Source organism: Notamacropus eugenii, chromosome 5 (genome assembly GCF_028372415.1).
Source record: "Notamacropus eugenii isolate mMacEug1 chromosome 5, mMacEug1.pri_v2, whole genome shotgun sequence".
Taxonomy (NCBI): Eukaryota; Metazoa; Chordata; class Mammalia; order Diprotodontia; family Macropodidae; genus Notamacropus; species Notamacropus eugenii.
The window spans coordinates 420,313,668-420,336,467 of NC_092876.1; the positions used below are offsets into that span (position 1 = coordinate 420,313,668).

At 36.4% G+C, this 22,800-nt stretch overlaps 1 protein-coding gene across 4 annotated transcripts in view; it reads left to right on the forward strand.

The window, feature by feature from the left end:
• Window positions 1-1,489: 1,489 nt before the first annotated feature.
• Window positions 1,490-22,800, forward strand: part of C5H21orf91 (chromosome 5 C21orf91 homolog) — a 28,601-nt gene continuing 7,290 nt past the window's right edge. The window contains exons 1-3 of one of the 4 annotated variants that reach the window (XM_072614965.1): window positions 1,772-1,811; window positions 3,575-3,679; window positions 3,791-3,922. In XM_072614965.1, the coding sequence (XP_072471066.1) occupies window positions 3,799-3,922 (124 nt within the window). In that variant the 5' untranslated portion in view covers window positions 1,772-1,811; window positions 3,575-3,679; window positions 3,791-3,798. Of the gene's footprint in view, window positions 1,686-1,746; window positions 1,827-3,574; window positions 3,680-3,790; window positions 3,923-22,800 lie in introns of those variants that run through there. The other 3 variants (XM_072614964.1, XM_072614963.1, XM_072614962.1) reach the window with 3 other exon arrangements.

Genomic DNA, 22,800 nt, shown 5'->3' on the forward strand with positions numbered 1-22,800 from the left:
TAGGGGCTCCACACTGCCTGCTTTCAACTGCCTTCATTGTTATTCGAACAAATTGTTCTCATCAAGCACATTCTGCCAGATAGTTTTCACATGCTTGGGGTAGACCTCCCCATAACTCACCAACAGGTTCAAGGCCTCATGTCATTGACCCTTTTCAAAGGGAAGAACAAACACCAACAGTACTTGGAATGTACTAGATTTTTTTTTAATAACTGCTCATGACTACATCTTGGCAGAAATAGATGTTAACTTTATATATTGCCCATTTCTCATAGGTCCTGAAATTTTAAAATCTTTTGATGACTATTTCAATATAACCATTTCCTTTGTGATACTATGTATTTTATGTATCATTATTACTTTACACCTATCAGAGAAAGATTCCATAGTCTTCTTCAGAGGGCTAAGAGTCTACAACACAAAAAAAGAATAAGAATTCCTGCCGTAAATGTTGCATGCCAGACTTTTTAATCAGATATTTTGGTGGCACAGTGGATAGGGTGCCTTGCCTGGAGTCATGAACACCTGAGTTCAAATCTGACCTCAGCTGTGTAACCCAGGGCAAGTCACTTATGCCTCTTTGCCTCAGTTTCCTCATCTGTAAAATGAGCTGGAGAAGGAAATGGCAAACCAATACAGTAACTTTCCAAAAAAAAAACCCAATCCAAAGAGGGGCAGAGTCCTACACACTGAACAGTAAAATGAGTAATTCTAATTCACCTCTTCTGATTCTAGCAGCACTGAGCTTACTTTTGCAAACTTATTCTAACTGTATATGACTTAACATCGACTTTATTATCTTTTTTACTCTCCAGAGTCCTGGGACCGTTCCACTGGATCCTTGTAGGATCCTGGTAGGTCCTACCTGGAAGGAAAGGCTTCCGGTATCACCACAGGCACTTGGAGCTGTTTTCTGGGGACCAGACTAAGCGCTCATCTCCCGCAATTCGGACACGCGGCGTGGAATCTTTCCACACCCCTCACTCGGCAGCATTTGGGATAAACACGAAATAATCAGGGAAGCTCACGTGGACAAAAATCATCTCTACCAAAACTCTGGAGAGAAAAAAAGCTAAAGCTACCTACAGGGTCCTTCTCTTACGTGTTATAAGTGAACACTGGTGGACACAGCCCTGGCACGGACTACGTGCTCTCCCACGATCTCCATCTTTCCAAAACAAAAAACAGGATTAAAGCTCGTAAAAGCAAAATCCCGGAAGGGGCCAGGCGAGACTGAGGGGGGCGGGGGGAACGTACCATTCTAGAGAGCCAAGTTGTGGGGGTGAGGAACATTCTTTCTCTCAATTATTCAAGAGTCTTCTTCCAAACAACTCAAAATTTACGTCACTTAACAGATAGACTCTTCTTACAAAAAATTCTTATGTAACGTCAGCTGTTCCCAAATGGTACTGTAAAGCTATTCTCATTTTTAGCCTCAGGAATGGACTCTTCCAGGTCCCTCTTCTGGCCCCGCCCCCAGGCCGCCGTTTCCGCTTTGCCGCGGGCGGGGCTGAGCGGGGAAGCGGCACAGTCTAAGTCAAGACTTCCCTGGGGTGGGGAGAAGTGCATTTCTCCACAAATGGCGGCAGTCCTGAAGAAAGACAGTCGAGAATAATCGAAGAAACCTGCTTGTGAGTCGGGAGGCATGTGCCGCACTTGAGGACAAAGAACAGTTGGAGAGCCAGGTGGGCAGGCTTGCTTCCTTTCTTCCCCCTCACCCCCCCGGCTTCCCCGGCCCCTCGGAATGGCGGCGGCCGCTGCGGGGCGGGGCCTCCCCGCGAGGCTGCCCCAGAGCGGTGGAGGTGGCCGAGGTGAGCGCGGCTCGGGTAACCATCTTCTGTACCCTCTCCCGACCCTTTTTATCCCCTCAGTTTCTAGCTCTGCCCTTTTCCCGGGGTCCCAGCAGACTGAGCGCTTGCTTGGCCTTCAGCCAGTGGGGGAGGGAGGTCCCTGGGCACCCCGGGCAAGGACCCCCCCCGGGGGGGGGCGGGAAGCTTTGTAGTTGGAGGCTCCTTTTCCCGGAGTGCCCCCGGTGCTTTTTTTCTTTTTTTCTCGGCCTTTAGCAGGGGCTTTAAAAATTCTCTTTTTACCTCCTAAAGTAGAGGATAAGCACCGTAGTGAATGGGTGTCTGTGCCCCTAAACTGCTCCGGGAAAACGTGAGCGATTTGAAATTAGGGATTATTTTATTCCTTGTATCTCTGCCCTCGGTGTCTGGCACGTAGGAGGCGCTTAAAAATATTTGTTCATTGATTCTTCTGCATCCCACTCCTCTAACCCCCCCCCCCATTTCCTCGTAATTATTAGGGATATACTTATTTTGTTTGTGTTTACGTACACGTTTTTTTTTCTCCTGATAGACAGTAAGCTGCTTGAAGACAGGAACATTAATTTTTCTTTCTATTCCCAGGCTGGTTATATTGTAGATGCTTGATAAGTTGATAGATTTTGCTCATCGAGGTGGACATTTTTGGAGGCCCCTCCCCGAATTTGTGGGACCCATGATTTCTCAGCATTTACCTCTTTCTTTTTTCTCCTCCTACCTTCCATGATGATTCAACATCTGATTTCTAGGTGCTTTCTCCTTTCTTTGCTTCTATGACAGTGTCAGATTTCTTCTCTTTTCCTACCTAGCTGTTCTCGTTTTCGATTTTTTTTTTATTTCTCCACAGTATCCAACTCTGCACTGGGAAATCTCAGCATCTTGCAAGATAAGAGTTAGTTTTCCTGCCCTCTCCTCATCAGTGTGTTCTGCCCCTCTCTCTGCAGAGTAGTGTTTTTTCACCGAGACCATATAAAGAAAGAAGACTAGAGAGACAGATCCTCAGATCTCTCATTTAAAACAAGTTCATTTTCAATTTCTTTGACCCCTCCATCCCCTCTAAGTACTTTGCTCCCCTAGTCCCTGGGTTTTCTGCTTTCATTTTCAGGTTGTCTCCTCCTTTATATTGTAAGGTCCTTGAGGGCACGAATTGTCTTTTTTTTTTTTTAAGTTTCTTTTCCAGTCTCTGGCTTATAGTAGGAATTTAATGTTTATTGACTCTTCACGGTGCATATTTCACTGCCACCTTAGAATATACTGTCCCCTTCTGGTTGCTAGAAATGACAAGAAATTAACTGTTGAGTGTTGAATGAAAGTGCTGTGAATTATATTTAGTCTTACCCACTCACCTCCCATGTTACTGATTAAGTGCTAGAAAAGACCTAAAGATCATTTTAGTTGCTCTAATATTTCAGATACAATGTTTAAAAGAAGCATTAGAATGTAATTCCCAGAAATTTGCCTAGTTTCCTAAACTAAATTGAAAGATATTAAATAACCTCTATTGTTTGGATACATTGTATAATATATTCTTTTAAAACCTAGGTTAGATTCAAGGGATAGTTTTCAAATTATTTGACTTCCAAGGTCCTCCATTTTCTCATCAGTGAAATGAGAGGGGGTTAACTAGGTATTTTCTAAGATGATGTCTAGTTCTAAGTCTGTGATCCTATTGAGACTGAAGTTTATCTGGAAGTATATTAGAGAAAGGTAGATGTCTCTATTTCTGACTAATGTATTACTTTAACATTTAGGTGGATCTTTGCCTTTATCCATGTGTGGGAATTCCTTCCATTAATGCAGATTTCAACCCATCCATGCCTTCTTATCCTTTGTAACTCTTAGAGGATCCACCCAAGGTACTAGGGGCCTTCCTCTAAGTCATGTTATTGTTTTAAATAAATGTTTTAAAAATACAAATAAAATGTAAATAAAGTGAAATTGGAATGTTGTCTTCTTTTCCCTAATAGGGGCAATTATGAATGAAGAGCACTTTGTAAACATTGACTTAAATGATGACAACATTTGCAGTATTTGTAAACTGGGAACAGAAAAAGAAACGCTTTCCTTCTGCCACCTTTGTTTTGAGCTCAATATTGAAGGTAAGTACACTGTATAGTTTAATAGCACAAAATCCATATAAAACCAACTTTCCTGTGTCTTGGGGTAACACAGTTATACACTGAAACCAAAAGTCATATCCTAGTATAAAATGGAAAGATGTGTAACTAGGGATCAGGGAATCAGTCAGTCAGTAGACATTTATGAAGCACCTACTGTGTGCCAGGCACTGTGCTAAGTACTAGAGATATAAAAAGAAGCCCTCAAGGAGCTAACAGTCTAATAAGCAAACAAGTATATGCAGACAAGCTATTATTCAGGATAAATAGGAAATCATTGAAAGTGGGAAGGCATTAGAATTAAGAAGGATTAGGAAAGACTTCTTTGGAAAATGGGATTTTAGTTGGGAATATTTTTGTTCATTTGATTATTTTCCTCTTTTTTTTAATCCCTTTGGAGTAAAAGCCTAGTAATATCACTAGATCAAAAGATGGTCACAGTTCAGTAACTTTTAGGATATGATTCCACATTACTTTCCAGAAATGTCACTAAAAATGCATTAGTATATCTGCCCTCCCACAGCCATTCTAACAATTATAGTTTTCCTTTTTGTTATTGTTGCCAACCTAATCAGTCTGAGGCAGAACATTAGAGTTGTTTTAATGTACATTTCTCTTGTTGGTGATTTGAAGCATTTTTCACATATAATTGTTGATAATTTACTTCTGTCCTTTTGAGAATTGTCTGTCCCTATTCTTTATTAAGGAATGGCTTTTGTTCTTATATACCTTAATGAGCCCCATATGTATCTTGAGTATTATGCCTTTATCAGAATAAGTTGCTGCAAAGGCTTTTCCTCAGCTAACTGTTTTGTTTCATTGATTGGTGTTTGTGCTGCAGCTTTTCAAATTTATATAATCAAAATTGTATGTTTCCTCTCATGATCGTTTGTTTGATCAAGAACTTGTTCCCTGTGTATAGTTAGAAAGGTGTTCCTCTATTTTTATAATTTCCTTATGATGTAACACTTTATATCTAAGTCATATCTTGACAGTTTATTTTGGTTCATGATGTGAATGGTAGTCCAAACCAATTTGTAACAGACTACCTTCCTATTTCTTAGCAGTTTTTGTGAAACAGTAAGTCTTTACCCCAATAGTATTTTTAGGATTGTCTGATGTTATGCTAATGTGTTCTTTTCTTCTGGAACTTAAGTTGCTTTCAGTTTTTCAGCTAGGAACAAAGAATTTTTGATGATTACTGATATAAGGAGGGGGTCAATTGAGTCATCAATCACTATATCACTTAAAGTAACTAATAAAACACTCTAACCTTGATAACTTTATCAAGTGAGAACATCTTTACTGAATTAATCAATCAAAGGTATCAAGCTAATAATGTATGTGCAGTCATACCACATGAAGCTTCTCTAAAATAGCAATCCAGTTTGGAACCCAGCATTTGAGTGTCTGGCAGATTAGAGGAGAGAGCAGTTCCACAAAAATAGAATGCTTCTCTGACACTTAAAATTAACAGCCCAGATTTATATATCCTATACTGATAAGGATAATTTAAATTATTTTACTTTGTTCAGTATTTTGTAGCATGTAGTCTAGCCTACAACTACTGAGGAAATTTTAATGTGAACATATGTCTGTTGAATATATAATAAGCATAAGTCCTTTGTGTTGTTGAAACAAGATCATCTTGAATATAAAGAAATATCACTTTTTTAAACTCAAAATTGAAGTTGGAAATAACATTTTACTTAGTGCTATTTCTGAACTGTGAAATTTGTTCTTAAAGAAGTCCTGCCAATTTACTATTTTTGCTAAGAAAAGCATTCAAATTTAGCTTTCTACTAGGTTTTATGGTGCTAATGCACAAGTCCTATAACTGTGTTCTCATTCGTGGCTTTGTTTTTTGATTTTACTACCTCATTACCCTTAAGCTGAGTCTTAGCATAACAGAAGCAGGAAATCAGGTAACCTGAGTCACCTTTAACTTTAAAATTATATCAACATAAAATCATAACTCAAGGGAGCAGGGATATCGCCAAATACCGTGCAGAGAATATTATATATGTTCTGATTATTAGTTTCATTGTCTTTTAAATATTCTTTGAAATAGAGTCTAAAAGCATGACTTTAAATGTTTTTAGTTGACAATTTTTCCATTTTATACGGTGATTATCTTTTTGGCTTCCTAGTTTAATTGATGCAACAGCATCCTACTTTATCAGTCTTTTTCCCTCTTTTGAAAAGACAACGTAATATAAACTCAGCCTAGGAATAACATAGTAGAGAATATTTTGAGCTTCATATTTGTAGATCTTTCTAAATAACTTTTAACTGTACTACATATAATAATAACAGTTGAAATGTATACAGTACTTTAAGATTTAGGAAGTATTTTAACATGCTGAAGCATGTCATTGATAATAACAACCTGGTGTAAGCCTTCATCACCTCACTCCTGGACTAATGCCTGCTGGTTGGTCTCTGTCTCAAGTCTTAGGCTGTCAAATTCATTTACCTGAAATGCAAGTCTGACCATATCACTTCTCTACCTTCAAATCAAAAAAACTCAAAAAATCCAGTGGGGCTCCAGGATCAAATATGAAAATCTATGTTTATCTTTTAAAACTGTTTATTACCTAGCCCCCCACCCGGTTTGATTTTTTGTTTTTGTTTTTAATTAAAAGGGCCATCCTTCCATTCACTTCTTAAAGAGACCTATTCACTGAATGGGCCTTGTCTCACTCAAACTGAGCACTTGAAAAGACTTAGCATAAAAGGACTAAGCTCTCCCACTGCATCCTGGGCCATCTCCAGTCATCCTGATCAATATCAGGCCATGGGACCCAGATGGCTGTAATGCCAGTGTCAACTGCTATGAATATACTATCTCCATGACTGGTTTGCAAAATATAACAAACTCACCTTCTCCAAGACAGAATCAAAATATTTATTTGAAACATCCCTATTGGGATACCAGAAGGTGAGACTTAGTAAGACCCAGAGAGCACGAACATTTCTCTTTCAAGCCTCCTGGACCAAGTTCCTCTAGGCAAGTTCTTCCCTTAACCTCTCCTGTCCTCAGCTTGTTTTCTCTGCCTGCTTCTCTCTCCACCCACACCTTTCCCTCCAAGTAGTACAATTTGTATACTGTTTCCAATCAGTGACCCAACACTTGATTGATTTAGTGCTCAGAAGCTTTGAAATCAGCACCTAATTGGGAAGGTGTAGGAATCCTTGTGGCCTGGAGCCTTATTAGCTCTGCACCTGAGCTCCATGGGGCCTATTAAATGGGTGAGGAAGATCTTATATCTTACATTACCATGGTCTGGAGGAGAAAGTGAGGCTGGTGACTTTGCACAGCCTTCCCTCACTCAAATCAAAGTCAGTTGCAAATCGTGATTGTCTCCCTGATGTCATGGTCCTCTTTGGAAAACAAAGGACAAATCATACAGCCTTTCTGGTCTTCTTATATTTTAGTGAAGTCTCTGCTTACAGTGACTGCAGATTTATTTTTCTTTTGGGGGATATTTAAATCTACAGTCTTTTTTTATACTGAGTCTTAATTTGCTTTACTCATTTCTCCAGTTTTAGTTCTAAAACTGGGGATTTGTGCCAAGGCCAGGATTCACTTCTGGGTGGACAGTTGGTTGTATTTGGTCTTGATCTGCCTCATTTGTGTTCCTGCATGGATCTCCTCCTCTTAGGGTTAGGTCCCCTGGGATCAGAGTGCAGGGACCTTCATGGTTTCTCAAGATTGAGTGCTAAGAATCTTGAAACCCCTGGGCTTGGGGTGTTCAGGTCTGAGTGCTACCAAGCTATACTGGCTGCTGCCGTTTCCTTGGGGCCTTCTGAAGGGAGCTATCTGCTCTTGCTGCATCTACACACAAAGCCTTGCAGTACACAATGACTCAGGTTGCACTAAGTCTACTAGCTTGGTTAACTAGACTGACGGTTGGTGGCTCCTTTTTTCATTAGTCATGGACTTTTGACTGACTTTTTGCGCAATTCTGTGGTGTAGGAAATCACTGCAATTTCTCATTAAATGTCATCTGGTATGGATTTCAGGTTTTTTGTAGTAGGTATCAGTCTTTTCTAATCTTAGTGCCTTTCCTCTGAGATTATCTTCAAATTATCCTCCATATATTCTTGTTTGTGTGTTGTTTCCTCCATGGCAGTCCTTAAGAGCAAGGATGATTTTGGGCCTTTCTTTGTATCCCCAGAACTTAATACAGTGCCTGGCATAATAATAGGTGCTTAATAAGTGTTTGTTGACTTCACTTGGCTTGATCCCTACAGCAGCCCTATGAGGTGGGCATTTATTTTTAAAAATGCATTTTGTCACATGATGATTTTTCATTGTTTTATCTGTTTTTGGATTCTGAATTAAAATATCTAATAAGTATGTTAGTCAACTGAATCATTTTTATGTATGCATTGAACTAAACTTTTATATCTGAGTCAGCATTTTATTCCGCTTGTTAAAGCATAAGAACTTTCTTTTGCTTACAAAATAGGGAATCAGGATAAGGCATGAGCCCCTCCCTCACTTGTGCTGTTTCAATTATTTTAAACTACTCACTGGATAGATGAATGGTTTCGTCATGTGTGATCTGAATTCCTATGATTGGGACAGAGCAAAAGCATCATTTGTTTAACAAATATATCTGGAATTATTTCCAAGTCTAAACATACCATATCTACTATCCAAATTTACTGTCAGCTGTTTACTTGTTTGCGTTGAGAAAAACTACTTGCACAGAAATCACTGGAAATCTGAATTTGGATGAAGAAATTGAACTAGTGATTCAGATTTTAATGGATTTGACATTAATGATAAAATGGGAGGGCCAGCAAGGCAGTGATTTACCTATTTAAAGAATGCTTTTTCTCTTCAGAGCCTCATTTAATAATTCTTAATTATCTAAATAGGTTTAAATGACTGTAATTTTGATCTCAACTTATCTAGCCATGAAGTTGAATTTTTAGCTCCTGTACCAAAATAACATAATCTCCCATAAGTGGCCCAAAATACGTTCATAAGAATACGTAAGAAACTTTTAAGTGTATAAATATTCTTGGCATATCTGTGTGGCTCATTAGAATTATAACTTGTATATACTAAATATTACTGCTTTGTGAATAGGACAGCAGTAACACAAAAACCATAAAAAAAAATTTTCTTAAAAGCTGCTGGCCTCAGAGGAAAACCAATTCTTTGGAAGAAAGTATATGTTAATCACTGGTGAATCCTGGAATAGTTTTGGCTTATAGAAAAACATTTGTCAAGGTGAGGGATCAAAATGGTCATTTTCTTTATATGAAAAACAAATTTTCAAGAGTCAGTGAGTCCACTCATTTCTCAAATATATATAGAGAACTGAGTCAAATCTGTAAGATTACAAGCCATTGCCCAATTGATAAATGGTCACAGGATATGAATAGGTAGTTTTCAGATGAAGAAATCAAAGCTATCTACAGTCACATGAAGAAATACTCTAAATCACTTTTGATTAGAGAAATGTGAATTAAAACAACTCTGAGGTACCACCTCATACCTATCAGATTGGCTGATGTGACAGGAGAGGAAAATTATGTATATATTGGAAAGAATGTGGGAAAATTAGGACACTAAAGCGTTGTTGATGGAGTTGCGAAATGATCCACCCATTCTGCAGAGCAATTTGGAACTATGCCCAAAGGGCAACCAAACTGCATACTCTTTAATCCAGCAATGCCACCTCTTTGTATCCCAAAGAGATCATAAAAAAGGGGAAAGGATCTATTTATACAAAAATATTTGTAGGAGTTCTTTGGTTCTTTGGCAAGGAATTGGAAATTGAGGTAATGCCCGTTAATTGGGGAATGGCTGAACAAGTTATGACATATGATTGTAATGGAATACGATTGTACTATAAGAAATGGCAAGCAGGATGATTTCAGAAAAACTTGCAAGACTTAAGTGAACTGGTACAAAGTGAAGTGAGCAAGACCAGGAGGATTGTACACAGTAACAGCAATATTGCACTATGATTAACTATAAATAACTTAGCTATTCTCAACAATAAGCAAGACAATTCCAAAGGACTTATGATGAAAACTGCTATCCACCTCCAGAGAAAGAACTGATGAAGTCTGAATGCAGATTGAAGCACTTTTTTCACTTTTTTTCATTTTTTGTCTGTGTTTCCTTTTGCAACATGACTAACATGGAAATATGTTTTGCATGATTGCATATGTATAATCTATGTTATATGTAGATATATCTATGCCAGGGTTGGGGGAGGAGAGCGTGAGAGAGAAAATTTGGAACTCAAAATTTTGTAAAATGAATGTTAAATATTGATTTTTACATGCAATTGGGAAAAATAATTTTTTTTTTAAAAAGCTTCAATGACTCCCCAATCAAAGAGGATATTTATGGATCCTCAAATAAGGAGAGGTTTGGAAGACAAATATCTTCAAGAACAATTGAATGAAGGTGAAGAAGCTGCATAGAAGTAATTTTTAAAATTGACCAAAACTTTTGGGGAAACTACAAAGCAGAAAATTACCAAGAAATTGTCCAAAGTAAAACCCTCAAAGCCTTTAAATGGAACATGGCATCAAGATCTGTTTCTTGGATTTACATTTGGACTTCTTCCCAGAAAACTCAGTGATATATCAGTCTCACAAACAAAAAGAATGTTTCTATCAAGGAATCTCAGTGGAAAAAAAGTACTAGAACAAGTAGAGTCCAGGTCTGTGCTGGCTGACTAAATATTGGATAAATATAGCAGGAAATCACCAGTGACCAAATTCTAGGTGAGTTAAGCACAATTTTTGTTTATTTAAGCATGAGTTTTAAAAACAAAGCTGATTCCCATAAAAATGGTGAAACCTGAAGCCATATTTGAAGTCAGCATCCAACAAGCTTTCTTTGTTGTGGTCCAGTGTTATCATCCTCATTTTATAATTGAAGAAACTGAGGCTTCGTGGCTTGGCTAGGTTTACACAATTAGTGACTATACTAGACAGAATTTGTACCAAGGTCTTTCTGATTCCAAGTCTAGTACTCTGTCAATATATAACACTTTCTCTATAATATCATCAGAACTGGTCATTGAATCACTGACATAGTACTTCTTGCTAAAAAGCTGAATGTATGGTTCTTATGATTCTTTTTTAGTATGTGTAAATAAAGTAGAAAAAATTATGATTTTTTAATTTTCATAGCCCCATGGATATTCTTTTGGAAGATTCCAAATTTTCTTTGCTTTGTCCTTTATAATAAATGGGAAAGAGACAAGGTGCCTTGTGTTTTATGACAAATAGGGAAAAGATCAGGGTGTGTGAATATTCACACAAGTTAATCTTCAGAAATCCTAGCACCATAAGCAGTATAGTCTTGACACTGTTGACAGTGAAGTCTGTGTCATCAAGGAGCACAGGAGGTTCAAGATTGGAGGCTTTTTAACGTTGACATAAAACGCTTCTGAATCTAAAATTACTTAATTTTAAAAGGTTCTCATTAAAGATACGGTGCTGAATCCTGAGAATGGATAAGAAATAGAGCTCAGGCAGCAGTAGAAGCTTTTCATTTCTATTATTTGACAGCTGCTTCCCCGTCATAGTCACACCCATATAAATACCTAGCTCCATACTGCTGAAAAATCTACTTTTACCAAACTTACTATAACTTTCAGGCTAATTGGAACTGAGCAGGCTGCTAGTGGGGGAAATGATCTGTAGAACTTAGGACATGGGATTCTATCTTTAAGCAGAACTGTGGTATGTGTAGTCAGACAACAGAACCTTGATCTGATTCTTGATGCTGCTAAGCTTTTATGCAACCCTTTTTCATTTTATGCAAAACAAAGTAGATTTTTTAGGAATGACAAAAGTGTTAACTAAATTAAAAGTTTAACTAATTACTTTTCTGTTAATAGGCTCTTCTTTTCCATTATCCAGAATTGTTTTTTCACAAGGTCTAGCAAATCCATGTAATGTCAAGCAGTTTCTAGTTTCTACTTTGCCACACTCTAAGAAAATACCCAGCTGTCCTCTGGTGTAATTCACCATGTTCACCTCCCCTTACCTTAACCCAAGTTAATTATCAGCCTTTGAAATGGACATCTTACTAGAATTCTGAGCAGTTATTTCAGAAGAAGACCAAGAACAGTCTTGTATTTTGTTTGGTTTTGTTCTTCTTTAGCTAAAGTATTGTTTTTAAAACATTTAAAAACACACACACACACACACACACACACACACACCTCTTCATGCTTTCTGATCTTCCCAGTTGATATTAAAAAAACTAGAAAAGGTTTGTGTTATCCAGTAGACTTTGTGGTTACTCTGACATATTTAATACCTCAGGTTATGATGCAAGACAGATTTTGACTGTGAGGCCAAAAATTCTTTTAAATTCAGTATTGGATTTTAAAAATTCAGAATAGTTATTTAGAGTGCTTAGCCATAGTGTCTGCCATCACTTATTTTTCATTTCTGCTTCTTCCAACTGTCTTTACCAATTTGTTTCTCTAACATATCTACCACTGTCCATTTAATAGAAAGAAAGGCAAGTCTTTGGTGAATAAGAACAGACTTCTGCTTTTTACTTCTTTTCTACAAAAGTTGCTTTCCATTTTACCTTGCTAGTTTGAAATAGATTTCAAAAGATGATGAAGCATTGAAGTTAATTAGAAATAAATAGAACATCTGAGCTGTAAATAATTTTATTTAATTCTAGAAATCAGGTTGTTATAAAAGAACTAAACTGTGCATACTCTTTGACCCAGTGATAACACTTCTAGATCTGTGCTCCCAAAGAAATCAAAGAAAGGGAAATAACCCTTATGTATAAAAATATTTAGCAGCTTATTTTGTAGTGACAAAGAACAGGAAACTAAGGGGGTACCTATCAGTTGGGGAATGGCTAAACTATGGTATATAAGTATAACAGAATACTATTGAGCTGTAAGATAATAAAAAAAAATAACATTTCAGAGAAACCTAGGAAGATTTGTATGAACTGATATACCATGAAGTGAGTAGAATCAGGACAGCCATTTATACAGTAATAACAACATTACATATTGTTCTTTGCCGTGATCAGAGTACTTTTAACTTTGATCGAGTCATTGACCAACTATGATTCCATAGAACCCATGATGAAGCAAACTACCTACTTCCTGACAAAGTTTATGGACTCAGTGCAGAGTGAAATGTTTTTGATGATATGGCCAATGGCAGGAATGTATTTTGCTTGATGATGCATATTTGTTACAAGGGTTTTGATTTTCTTTCTCCTTGGGTGATGGATGGAAGAGAAAGAAATAGATTTTTGCTTATTAAAACAAGGAAATAAAACAGTAAAATCTTATTCATTTGACAATGTGAATTTTTTTCATATGGTATGGAGTCTGAATTACTGATCACAGACTTATTTTTTATTTTTAAAAGTTTTTATTTTTTCAGTTAACAAGCATTTTCAGTTATTCTGTCTCTTCCAGTAACCTCCTCCCCCAGCCCTGATTGGGCAAATTAAAAAAAAAAAAATTCCCTCAATACAGAGCTGCATAGTATGACAAAACAAGTTCCCACATTTGCAGTGTCCAAAAACATGTTTCTTTCTGCATTTTAATTGTTAGGAGGTGGATTTTGTGTTTCATCTTCATTCCTTTTTTTTTTTTTAAAGTATGTATTTTTTCAGTCAGCAAAATCTTTTTTCCCTTTCTCGAACTGCAAGTACCCCTCTATCCCCAATTGAGAATGAAAGAAAAACAAAACTTCTATCAAGTGAAACCATTTTCCAAACTGACCATATTTTTAAAAAAGATACCTTGAGTAGCATGTTTCTTAGACCTTTAATATAGAGGTTGTTCATTATACTGAACAGAATCTCACTCTTTCAAAGTAGTTTGTCTCTGTCATGTTTGTTGTCCTTGTGTTGTTTTCTTGGTTCTGTTCACTTTACATCAGTTCATATAAGTCTTCTTAGGTTTCTCTGAAACTGTCCCCATAATTGTGTCTTACAGCAGAATAGTGTGCCATCATATTAATGTGTCATAACTGCCATTCACTAGTTGATGGTCATTCTTCAGATTCCCCTTCTTTGTCACCTCAATGAAAGCTAACTTCTGCACATCCTTAGTTTGTTTTGTTTAAGGCTGATTATTGCTGTTGCCTTCTTTTCCTCTTATTTTACCTTTTCACCTTTCCCTCCTATTTGCCTGCTGCATGAAATGAAACATATTTCTGTACCCAGTAAGGTTTATGTGTATTTTCTTTGATAAATTCAGATGAGAATGGATTTTAAGTGTCAGCCACTCCCTCCACTCTTTCCTCCTTGTTTGTATAGAAGCCTACTTGCACACTTTCCTTTCCCTCTACCCTTTCCAATGTTTCACTCTTCCCCTCTTTTTCCATTCTTAAGATCATCAAGCTATAACAGAACCATTCCAAGGTCCTCTGTCTGTTAGACTCCATTTATGACCCCTGATGCTGAAGTTAGGGTTCAGAAGGTTCACATGTATCATTTTCCCATCTTAGAATTTAATCAGGTTATCTTTACCCTTTTATAATTGTTCCTTCACGTTTATCTTTTTGTGTTTCTCTTAATTCCTGTGTTTGCACTTCAACGTTTCTGTACAACCCTGGTCTTTTCGTTAGGAATTCTTGGAAAGCCTCTTTCATCAAAGGTCCATTTTCCCCACTGTAGGATTACTCAGTTTTATTGGGTAAGTTAATCTTGGCTTTAAGCCTACATACTTTGCTTTCTGGAATATTGAATTCCAAGCTCTCTGCCCCTTCATAGTGATGGCTGCTAAATTGTGTGTGAACTGTAACTCTCCAGTGCTTGAATTCTTTCTTTGTAACTGTTTGTAGTATTTTTTCTTTTGACCATTTTTGGCTGCTACAACAAGAGTTGCTGTAAATATTTTTGTACGTATAGAGGAAACTTTGATTTCTTTGGGGATAGACCATAGATTATTTTTTTAAAAAAAGCAATTCATGTTAGTCACATCGAGGTCATTTAAATGGATAGTGAAATCAGTTTCAGATCCCCTTCACCACAAAATAGCAAACAATGGAAAACTTTGTTCCCAAATTCTGAATACCTAGTGAAATATCTTCTGGTACGTAAATATTTAGAAAAATGGTAATTTGCATGTTTTTTTGTTTGTTTTTAATCAGGAAGGTTATGAATGTCTTTAAAAGCTTCAGATTTGATCTTGGAGATAATAGAGAGCCTTTTTATGTAGTAGGGAGATGACACAGTCAGATCTGTTCTTTAGGATGATACATTTGATAGCTGAGTAGGAGGATGGACTAGAGTGGGGAGAAGTTTGAGTCAAGGAAACTAACCAGTAGTCCACATCTAAGGTGATGGCTGACCGGCAGCAAGGTGGTGACAGTATCAGAGGACAGAAAGGTATGTGTACCAAAGATATTTCAAAGGTAGAATTGAGAGGATTTGTTAGCAAATTAGATATGAGCAAGGGAGGAGTATGTTTAAGAGTGAGGAGTAAATGATAACATCTTGATTGCTATCGTGATTGACTGGCAGGATGGTGGTGCCCTTAGGTGCAATAGGAAAGCTACAGGAGAGTAAGGGTTTGAGGAAAGGAGATAGTTCACTTTGAGATGTTTAAGATTTTAAGTTTAAGATTTCTGTAAGGTAACCAGTTGTCGATGTCCAATAGGTAGCTGGAGATAGGAGACAGGTCAAGACAGAGGATGGAGTTGGCCAAATAGATGTGAGAATCTTCTGCATAGAAATGATAATTGAATCCATGGGAGCTGATGAGATCACCAAATGAAATAATACAGGGGGAAAAGAGAAAAGGACCCTGGACAGAGCCCTATGGGACACTCATGGTAAGCAGATGTGACTTAGAAGATCCAGCAAAGGACACTGAGAAGGAGCAATCAGACTGTAGGAGAATCAAGACAGAATGGTTACGAAAACCTAGAAGAAGAGGCAGTGTCAAAGGCTGCAAAGAAGTTAAGAAGGATGACAGTTGATAAAAGGCCTTTGGATTTGCCCTTTTGAAGAGAGCAATTTCATTTGAATGAGGCTGGAGATCAGACTGTAGAGAGTTTACAAGAGAGTGAGAGGAAAGCAGTAGAGGCACCTGTTGTAGATGGCTTTCTCAAGGAATTTAGCCCCAAAAGCTAGTAAGGATGAATGGATCAAGAGAGGATTTTCTGAGTGTGAGGGAGACATGGGCATATTTAAAGACATCAGGGAAGCAGTGGATAAGGGAGAGTTTGAAGGTAGGTGAGAGAGTGGGGATGATGGAGGTAGCAAACTGCTGGAGAAATGGCATGGAAAGGATCACTTGTGCATATAGAATGGTTTGCCTGGGCAAGGAGAAGGGCCAGTTCTTTTTGTGAAACAAGGGTGAAGAAGGAGATACTGGAAGAAATTACCTGGGTGATAATGACATGAGGAGGTGAGAAGAGGAAGCTTTTGATGAATGGCCTCAATTTTTTAATAAAATGAGATCATTTTGAGACAAGGTTTTCTGCTGAAAGGGTGAGATGAGGGGGGAGCCATGGGAGATTGGAGGAGAGATAAAAAGGTTTGGAAAAATCAATAAGTAGAATAGTTGAATCATTGAACAAGGCCAGATCCACCCTCAAGCATCCACTTCACCCCCCCCCCCCCAAAAGTTTTAATCACTAATTGATTTTAGAAGCTTTTGAGTTAGTACTCTAGTTGACTAAACCAAGTTTATTAAGTGCCTGCTCTATGGAAGAACATTATATGAGGTGCTAACTACATAAAAAGAAATATAAAAAGCAGTCCCTAACTTGGAAGGAGTTTAATACTTTGAATTGAGAATCATGATCTGAATAATATACATTCTTCATTTCCTTCTTGTTGGTTTTTTTTGTGGCTTGCTAGACTGATCTTTTTTGAGTAGCATTTAATCTCCTTGAGGAAGTCATATTTTACCTCTCAATGTAATGAACATGTCCCCCGCAAACAAAATCTCACACAAATCTCAAATGGAGAAGCTATATCCTCCAGAGATGGTAGCGTTCTCCAGATGGACCTGTTTACAGAAAGATAAGCTTCTCACATTTCCATTTCATACACAAAGTTTGCAAAGAACTTTTATCCATGGATTTGTGATCTTTTCAATATGGTTGTTCTTTGCCCTGAAATCGATCACAACGTATCTACGCCTGCCAGCCCAATGTAACTCTTGTCTGTGTCTTCCCCTAAGTTTGCCACAGGACTTTGCCCTAACCTGCTGGCTCCTTTTTAGTGAGACATTATGTCTGTTTATACTTTGACCACATGACCAGATCAGCTTTTTTATCATTTTTAAGAAAATATTCTTCATCCTGGTTTTCCACAGGTTCTTATTTGCTAAATGTTGCCTCTTGTCCACAACAACTCTCTTGTTCTCTGAGTGAAAAGGCAGTATCCAAAAAAGGGTTAGGGGATCAATCAACAAGCCCTGTATGCCACTCACTGAAAAGACAAAGACAAAATAAACAGTCCTCAAGAAGCTTACGTTGGGATCATAGAAGTAGAACCAGAAGGGACCTTTGAGGCTATCTAGTTCCCCTCATTCAGTCAAGGAAACTGAAAACCCAACTTGTCCGTAGTGTGTGTTCGTCCTTCATTGCTGAAGAAAACCATGCCATCAGAGAAATGATGATATGACTTGCACTTGACTTTGTTTTGAGGGAGGGAGGGCAGGCTGTGCAGGTCACCAACTTCACTTTTCCTCCAGAGCCATCTGAATCCAGTGACCAGATATTCATCAGGATGACTGGAGATCACCCAGGATGAAGCAGTTGGGGTTAAGTGACTTGTCCAAAGACACACAGCTAGCGAGTGTCAAGTGTCTGAGGTGAGATTTGAACTCAGGTCTTGCTGACTCCTGCACTGGTGCTCTATCCACTGCACCACTTAGCTGCCCCCATAATACAGACAGTAAGGGGCAGATCCAGGTTTTGAAACCTGGGTTTCTGATGCCAAACCTTTTACTCTTTCTCTTATACCATACTGTTTCTCCCAATCTTTATCCTGTTTTTAAAATAAATTTTATTTTTACTTTCATTACCAAGTACAGTTATTTAGTAGCTAACATTTTTATAGCACTTCACATATATTATCTCATTTGATCCTCACAATAACCCAGTAATGTAAAAATTATCATCTCTATGGTGCAGTAGGTGGCTCAGTGGGTATTGCAGTGGGCCTGGAGTCAGGAAGATCTGAGTTCAAATCCAGCCTTAAACACTTACTGTGTGACACCCTCCTTTTCCCCTCAAGTTACTTAGCCTCTGTCTTCTTCAGTTTCCTCATCTGGAAAATGGGAGTAAATAACAGCACCTACCTCCTAAGATTGTTTTAAGGATCATGTTGTAAGATAATGATTGTAAAGTGCTTGCCAGGCACGTAGCAAATGCTACATAAATTTTAGCCATTATTATTGTTATTAAACTTTATAGAACAGGAACTTAAGGGAAAAAACTGCCAAATCAAAAAACCAAGATTCTGTAAATTATTATACTCGTACCTAAATTTGTACTATTTACTGATTGTCTTCCTCAAAACAGAAAACGTATGTTAACGTTACTCCTGTACTAACCAATTTATTTTTTTGTTGTTTATTTCAATAATCCAGGGAACTTTTCTGTGTATTTAAAATGTATTTGTTACTGGTTTTTGTTGTTATTTTTTTAACATAACCATAGTCGGCATGAATGTTATTCTGTGGTTTTGCTCTCTTGGTTTCTGTATCATTTCATGTCTCCTCGCATTGGTTTGAATTTGTCATCTTTATTTCTTATGATAGTCCTTCCAACCCCTAGCAATAACATCTTTCAGATTGGAATGCTGACAGCTAGAATAGTGATCTTTGCATTCATTTTCTAGCAGAGACTGGGAAAAAGGAGAAAAGTGTGACCTGCACAGCCCTCCCTTACTCAGAACAAAGTCAGGTGCAAGTCATGTCATCATTTCTCTGATGGCATGGTTTCTTCAGCAACAGACAAACACACATGCATGAGAATAAATCCCCAAACTTCTTCTGCAAAAAGAAATTCTGACATCTGAATATATTTCAAGGCCTCTCATTCCTACCCTTTTGTCTTACATTCTCCTATTTAAGTTTAGTCCCCATTGTTTTAAATGTAGTCTATTTCTTTGGTATCAAAATATTGTTTTGCTACAGCATTATTCATTTCTGTTTTTTCTCTCCCTTAAACAACTGACAGTCTTTCATTTTTCTTTTAGAATATTTCTTCTCGTTCCCACATTTCTAACCTTAACTCCAAAGCCCCTTTCATTTCTGAGCAAGGTTTTTTTTACTTGTGAACCTTACTTAATAGATGGTATTTTGAGAAATTTTTGAACTACAACTCTAGCTCACTAAGCCAAAATGACGAAGAAATTGAATTCAATTAAACAGGAATGTATTAAATGCATGCCCTGTGCAAGAGGTTCTGGTGTAATATAGACAAGTAAAGATGCAAAATAGCCCCTGTCTTCAAGAAATTTAATATTCTGAGAGAAGATGAACAAGGATTGTTAGTTGTTTTAGAGGCAAGTAAAATGAACATGAATATGGTTGTACAAAAACAGTAAAGAAATAAGACTATGGTCAAAGGTTTAACTGAGGTAGAATGATGTAAGACAAAGGTGAGAATTCTACTAGGATGCCCATATTCTGTGAACTGCTTTGAATTCATGTGAGTATCCAAATGGAACTATCCAAGATCTTCTTTTCTCAAAGTTTAGATAAATAGCTAACATGAGTAAGAATTCATTGTAATGGAATGTTGAGAAGATATTTTAAAATTCCATTTAGTATAAATATTGTTTTATATTTTCAGTCTAAATCTAATATCATCATTAATTGTGACTTAGAAACTTTTTAAAATTTTATTTCTGACAAAATAAAAGTTAATGTTTCAAAGGTATTCCTAAATCGAATACCATTTAAGTCTTTAATTTTATTTATCTTTTTAATAGTAAGAGGATAAAAATAAGAAAACAAATAAGTCAAATGCTTTTTTTCATTCAGGCTCAAAGGGCAGAAATCAGTGATTTCAGATATTCAGATTAACGTCCTTTTAGTTAAATTTTTTAAACCTTTTTTAGCAGTCTGGTATTATTCTGAAATAGACACAGCTAGTGCATACCTTACATGGTAAATAAAAATGTTTTGTAAACCAAAAGGCATGTAAATGTGAGTTGTCGTTTTCCTTTTTCATGCTATCCATCTGTGGTAACTGTCCAGGGAAATGGGGCCCTAAAAAGGGTTCTCTAAAGTAGGAGAGCTAATTCCATAATTATTTTTAAATAGATGTATGAACTTCAAGTAAATTTCCCTTTACTGTCTTTTCTAATTACATGCTGCTTACCTTACTAGAACTTGTATACAAATTATTAGAAAAGGGCTTTGCTAAATTGGTTTTCTAATATAATTTGATTTTAGCTAATTTTTTAACACTTCAAAAAATATAATAGACTTTTTAAAAATGTTTTTATTGCAACAAACTAGTTTTTATTAAATTTGTGAACCTTTATATGTAAATACTAATTTAGCTTAACATACATAATTACTTGTGGTTTTGCACAAAAATATTTTATATTAAATGTTGCTAGGAGATAGATTGTAAGATTATGCTGCAAGTCAGAACTGCCAAAATGTGCAAGAAACTAAATTTTAGTTTAATTGGTATGGCACTAAATAAGTATATTAATTTAGGTAGAATTGTCATTTTTATTATATTAGCACGGCCTACCCATGAGCAACTAATGTTTTTCCACTTACTTAAATCTGACTTTATTTGTGCAAAAAGTGTCTTGTAATTGTGTTCATATAATCCCTGGGTTTGTTTTGGCAGGTAGACTCCTAAGTATTTTATACTGTCTACCCTAGCTTTAAATGGGATTTCTCTTTCTATCTCTTGCTGTTGGACTTTGTTGCTAATATATAGGAACGCAGAAGATTTGTGTGGGTTTATTTTGTAACCCGCAACTTTGCCAAAGTTGTTTATTAATTCAAGTAATTTTTTACTTGAATCTCTGGGATTCTCTAGGTAAATCATCATATCATCTGCAAAGAGTGATAACTTAGTTTCTTCTTTGGCTATTTTAATTCCTTGGATATCTTTATCTTGTCTAATTGCTACAGCTAACATTTCTAGTACCATATTGAATAATAGTGGTGATAATGGACAACCTTGTTTCACCCCTGATCTTATTGGGAATGCATCTAGCTTATCCCCATTGCATATAATGCTTGCTGAAGGTTTTAGATAGATACTGCTTATTATTTTATGGAAAGTTCCCTTTATTCCTACGTTCTCCAGTGTTTTTAGTAGGAATGGGTGTTGTATTTTGTCAAAAGCTTTTTCTGCATCTATTGAGATAATCATGTGGTTTTTGTTAGCTTTGTTGTTGATGTGATCGATAATGCTAATAGTTTTCCTAATATTGAACCAGCCCTGTAATCCTGGTATGAATCCTACCTGATCATAATGTATTAATCTCGTGATAAGATGCTGTATTCGTTTTGCTAAAATCTTATTTAAAATTTTTGCATCTATATTCATTAGGGAAATTGGTCTATAATTTTCTTTCTCTGTTTTGTCTCTTCCTGGTTTGGGTATCAAAACCATATTTGTATCATAGAAAGAATTTGGGAGGACTCCTTCTTCCCCAATTTTCAAAAATAGTCTATATAGTATTGGAATTAACTGTTCTTTAAATGTTTGATAGAATTCACTTGTGAATCCATCTGGCCCTGGAGATTTTTTCCTAGGAAGTTCATTGATGGCTTGTTCAATTTCTTTTTCTGAGATGGGGTTGTTTAAGTATTCAACTTCCTCTTCTGTTAATCTGGGCAATTTGTATTTTTTAAAATATTCATCCATCTCATTTAGATTATCGAATTTGTGGGCATAAAGTTGGGCAAAGTAGTTTCTAATTATTGTTTTAATTTCCTCCTCATTGGAGGTGAGTTCACCCCTTTCATTTTTAATATTAGTAATTTGATTTTCTTCTTTCTTTTTTTTAATCAGATTGACCAAAGGTTTATCAATTTTATTAGTTTTTTCATAAAACCAACTATTGGTTTTATTTATTAATTCAATAGTTTTCTTAATTTCAATTTTATTAATCTCTTCTTTGGTTTTCAGTATTTCTAATTTGGTATTTACTTGGGGATTTTCAATTTGTTCTTTTTCTGGCTTTTTCAACTGCAAGGCTAAGTCATTGATCTCCTCTTTCTCTATTTTATTTATGTAAGCATTCAAAGATATAAAACTTCCCCTAATAACTGCTTTTGCAGTGTCCCATAAGTTTTGGTATGTTGTCTCACTATTGTCATTCTCTTGAATGAAATTGTTGATTGTTTCTATGATTTCTTCTTTAACCCAACCCTTCTTTAGAATTAGATTATTTAGTTTCCAATTGATTTTTGATTTCTCTTTCCATGGCCTTTTATTACATGTAATTTTTAATGCATTATGATCTGAAAAGGATGCATTGATTATCTCTACCTTTCTGCACTGGATTGTGAGATTTTTATGTCCTAGTACATGGTCAATTTTTGTAAATGTTCCATGTATCGCTGAGAAAAAGGTATATTCCTTTCTATTTCCATTTAATTTTCTCCAAAGATCTATCATATCTACCTTATCCATTAGTATTCTTTAGATGATTAAATATAGCTTTAGAATTAATGAGGTAGGGAGGAAAGGAGAGAGATTAAGGTAGACAACAATAAATATAGAAATGTAATAGTTTCCTAATGATGAATGTCAATTTAACTCTCCATTTGTTGTAATTTCTCAGAATTAAGCATATTCATCTGCTTTATATGACCAGGAAGTATTCTTGAGCTCAGTATCCCTGGTTTTGGTGTATAAAAAATTATTTG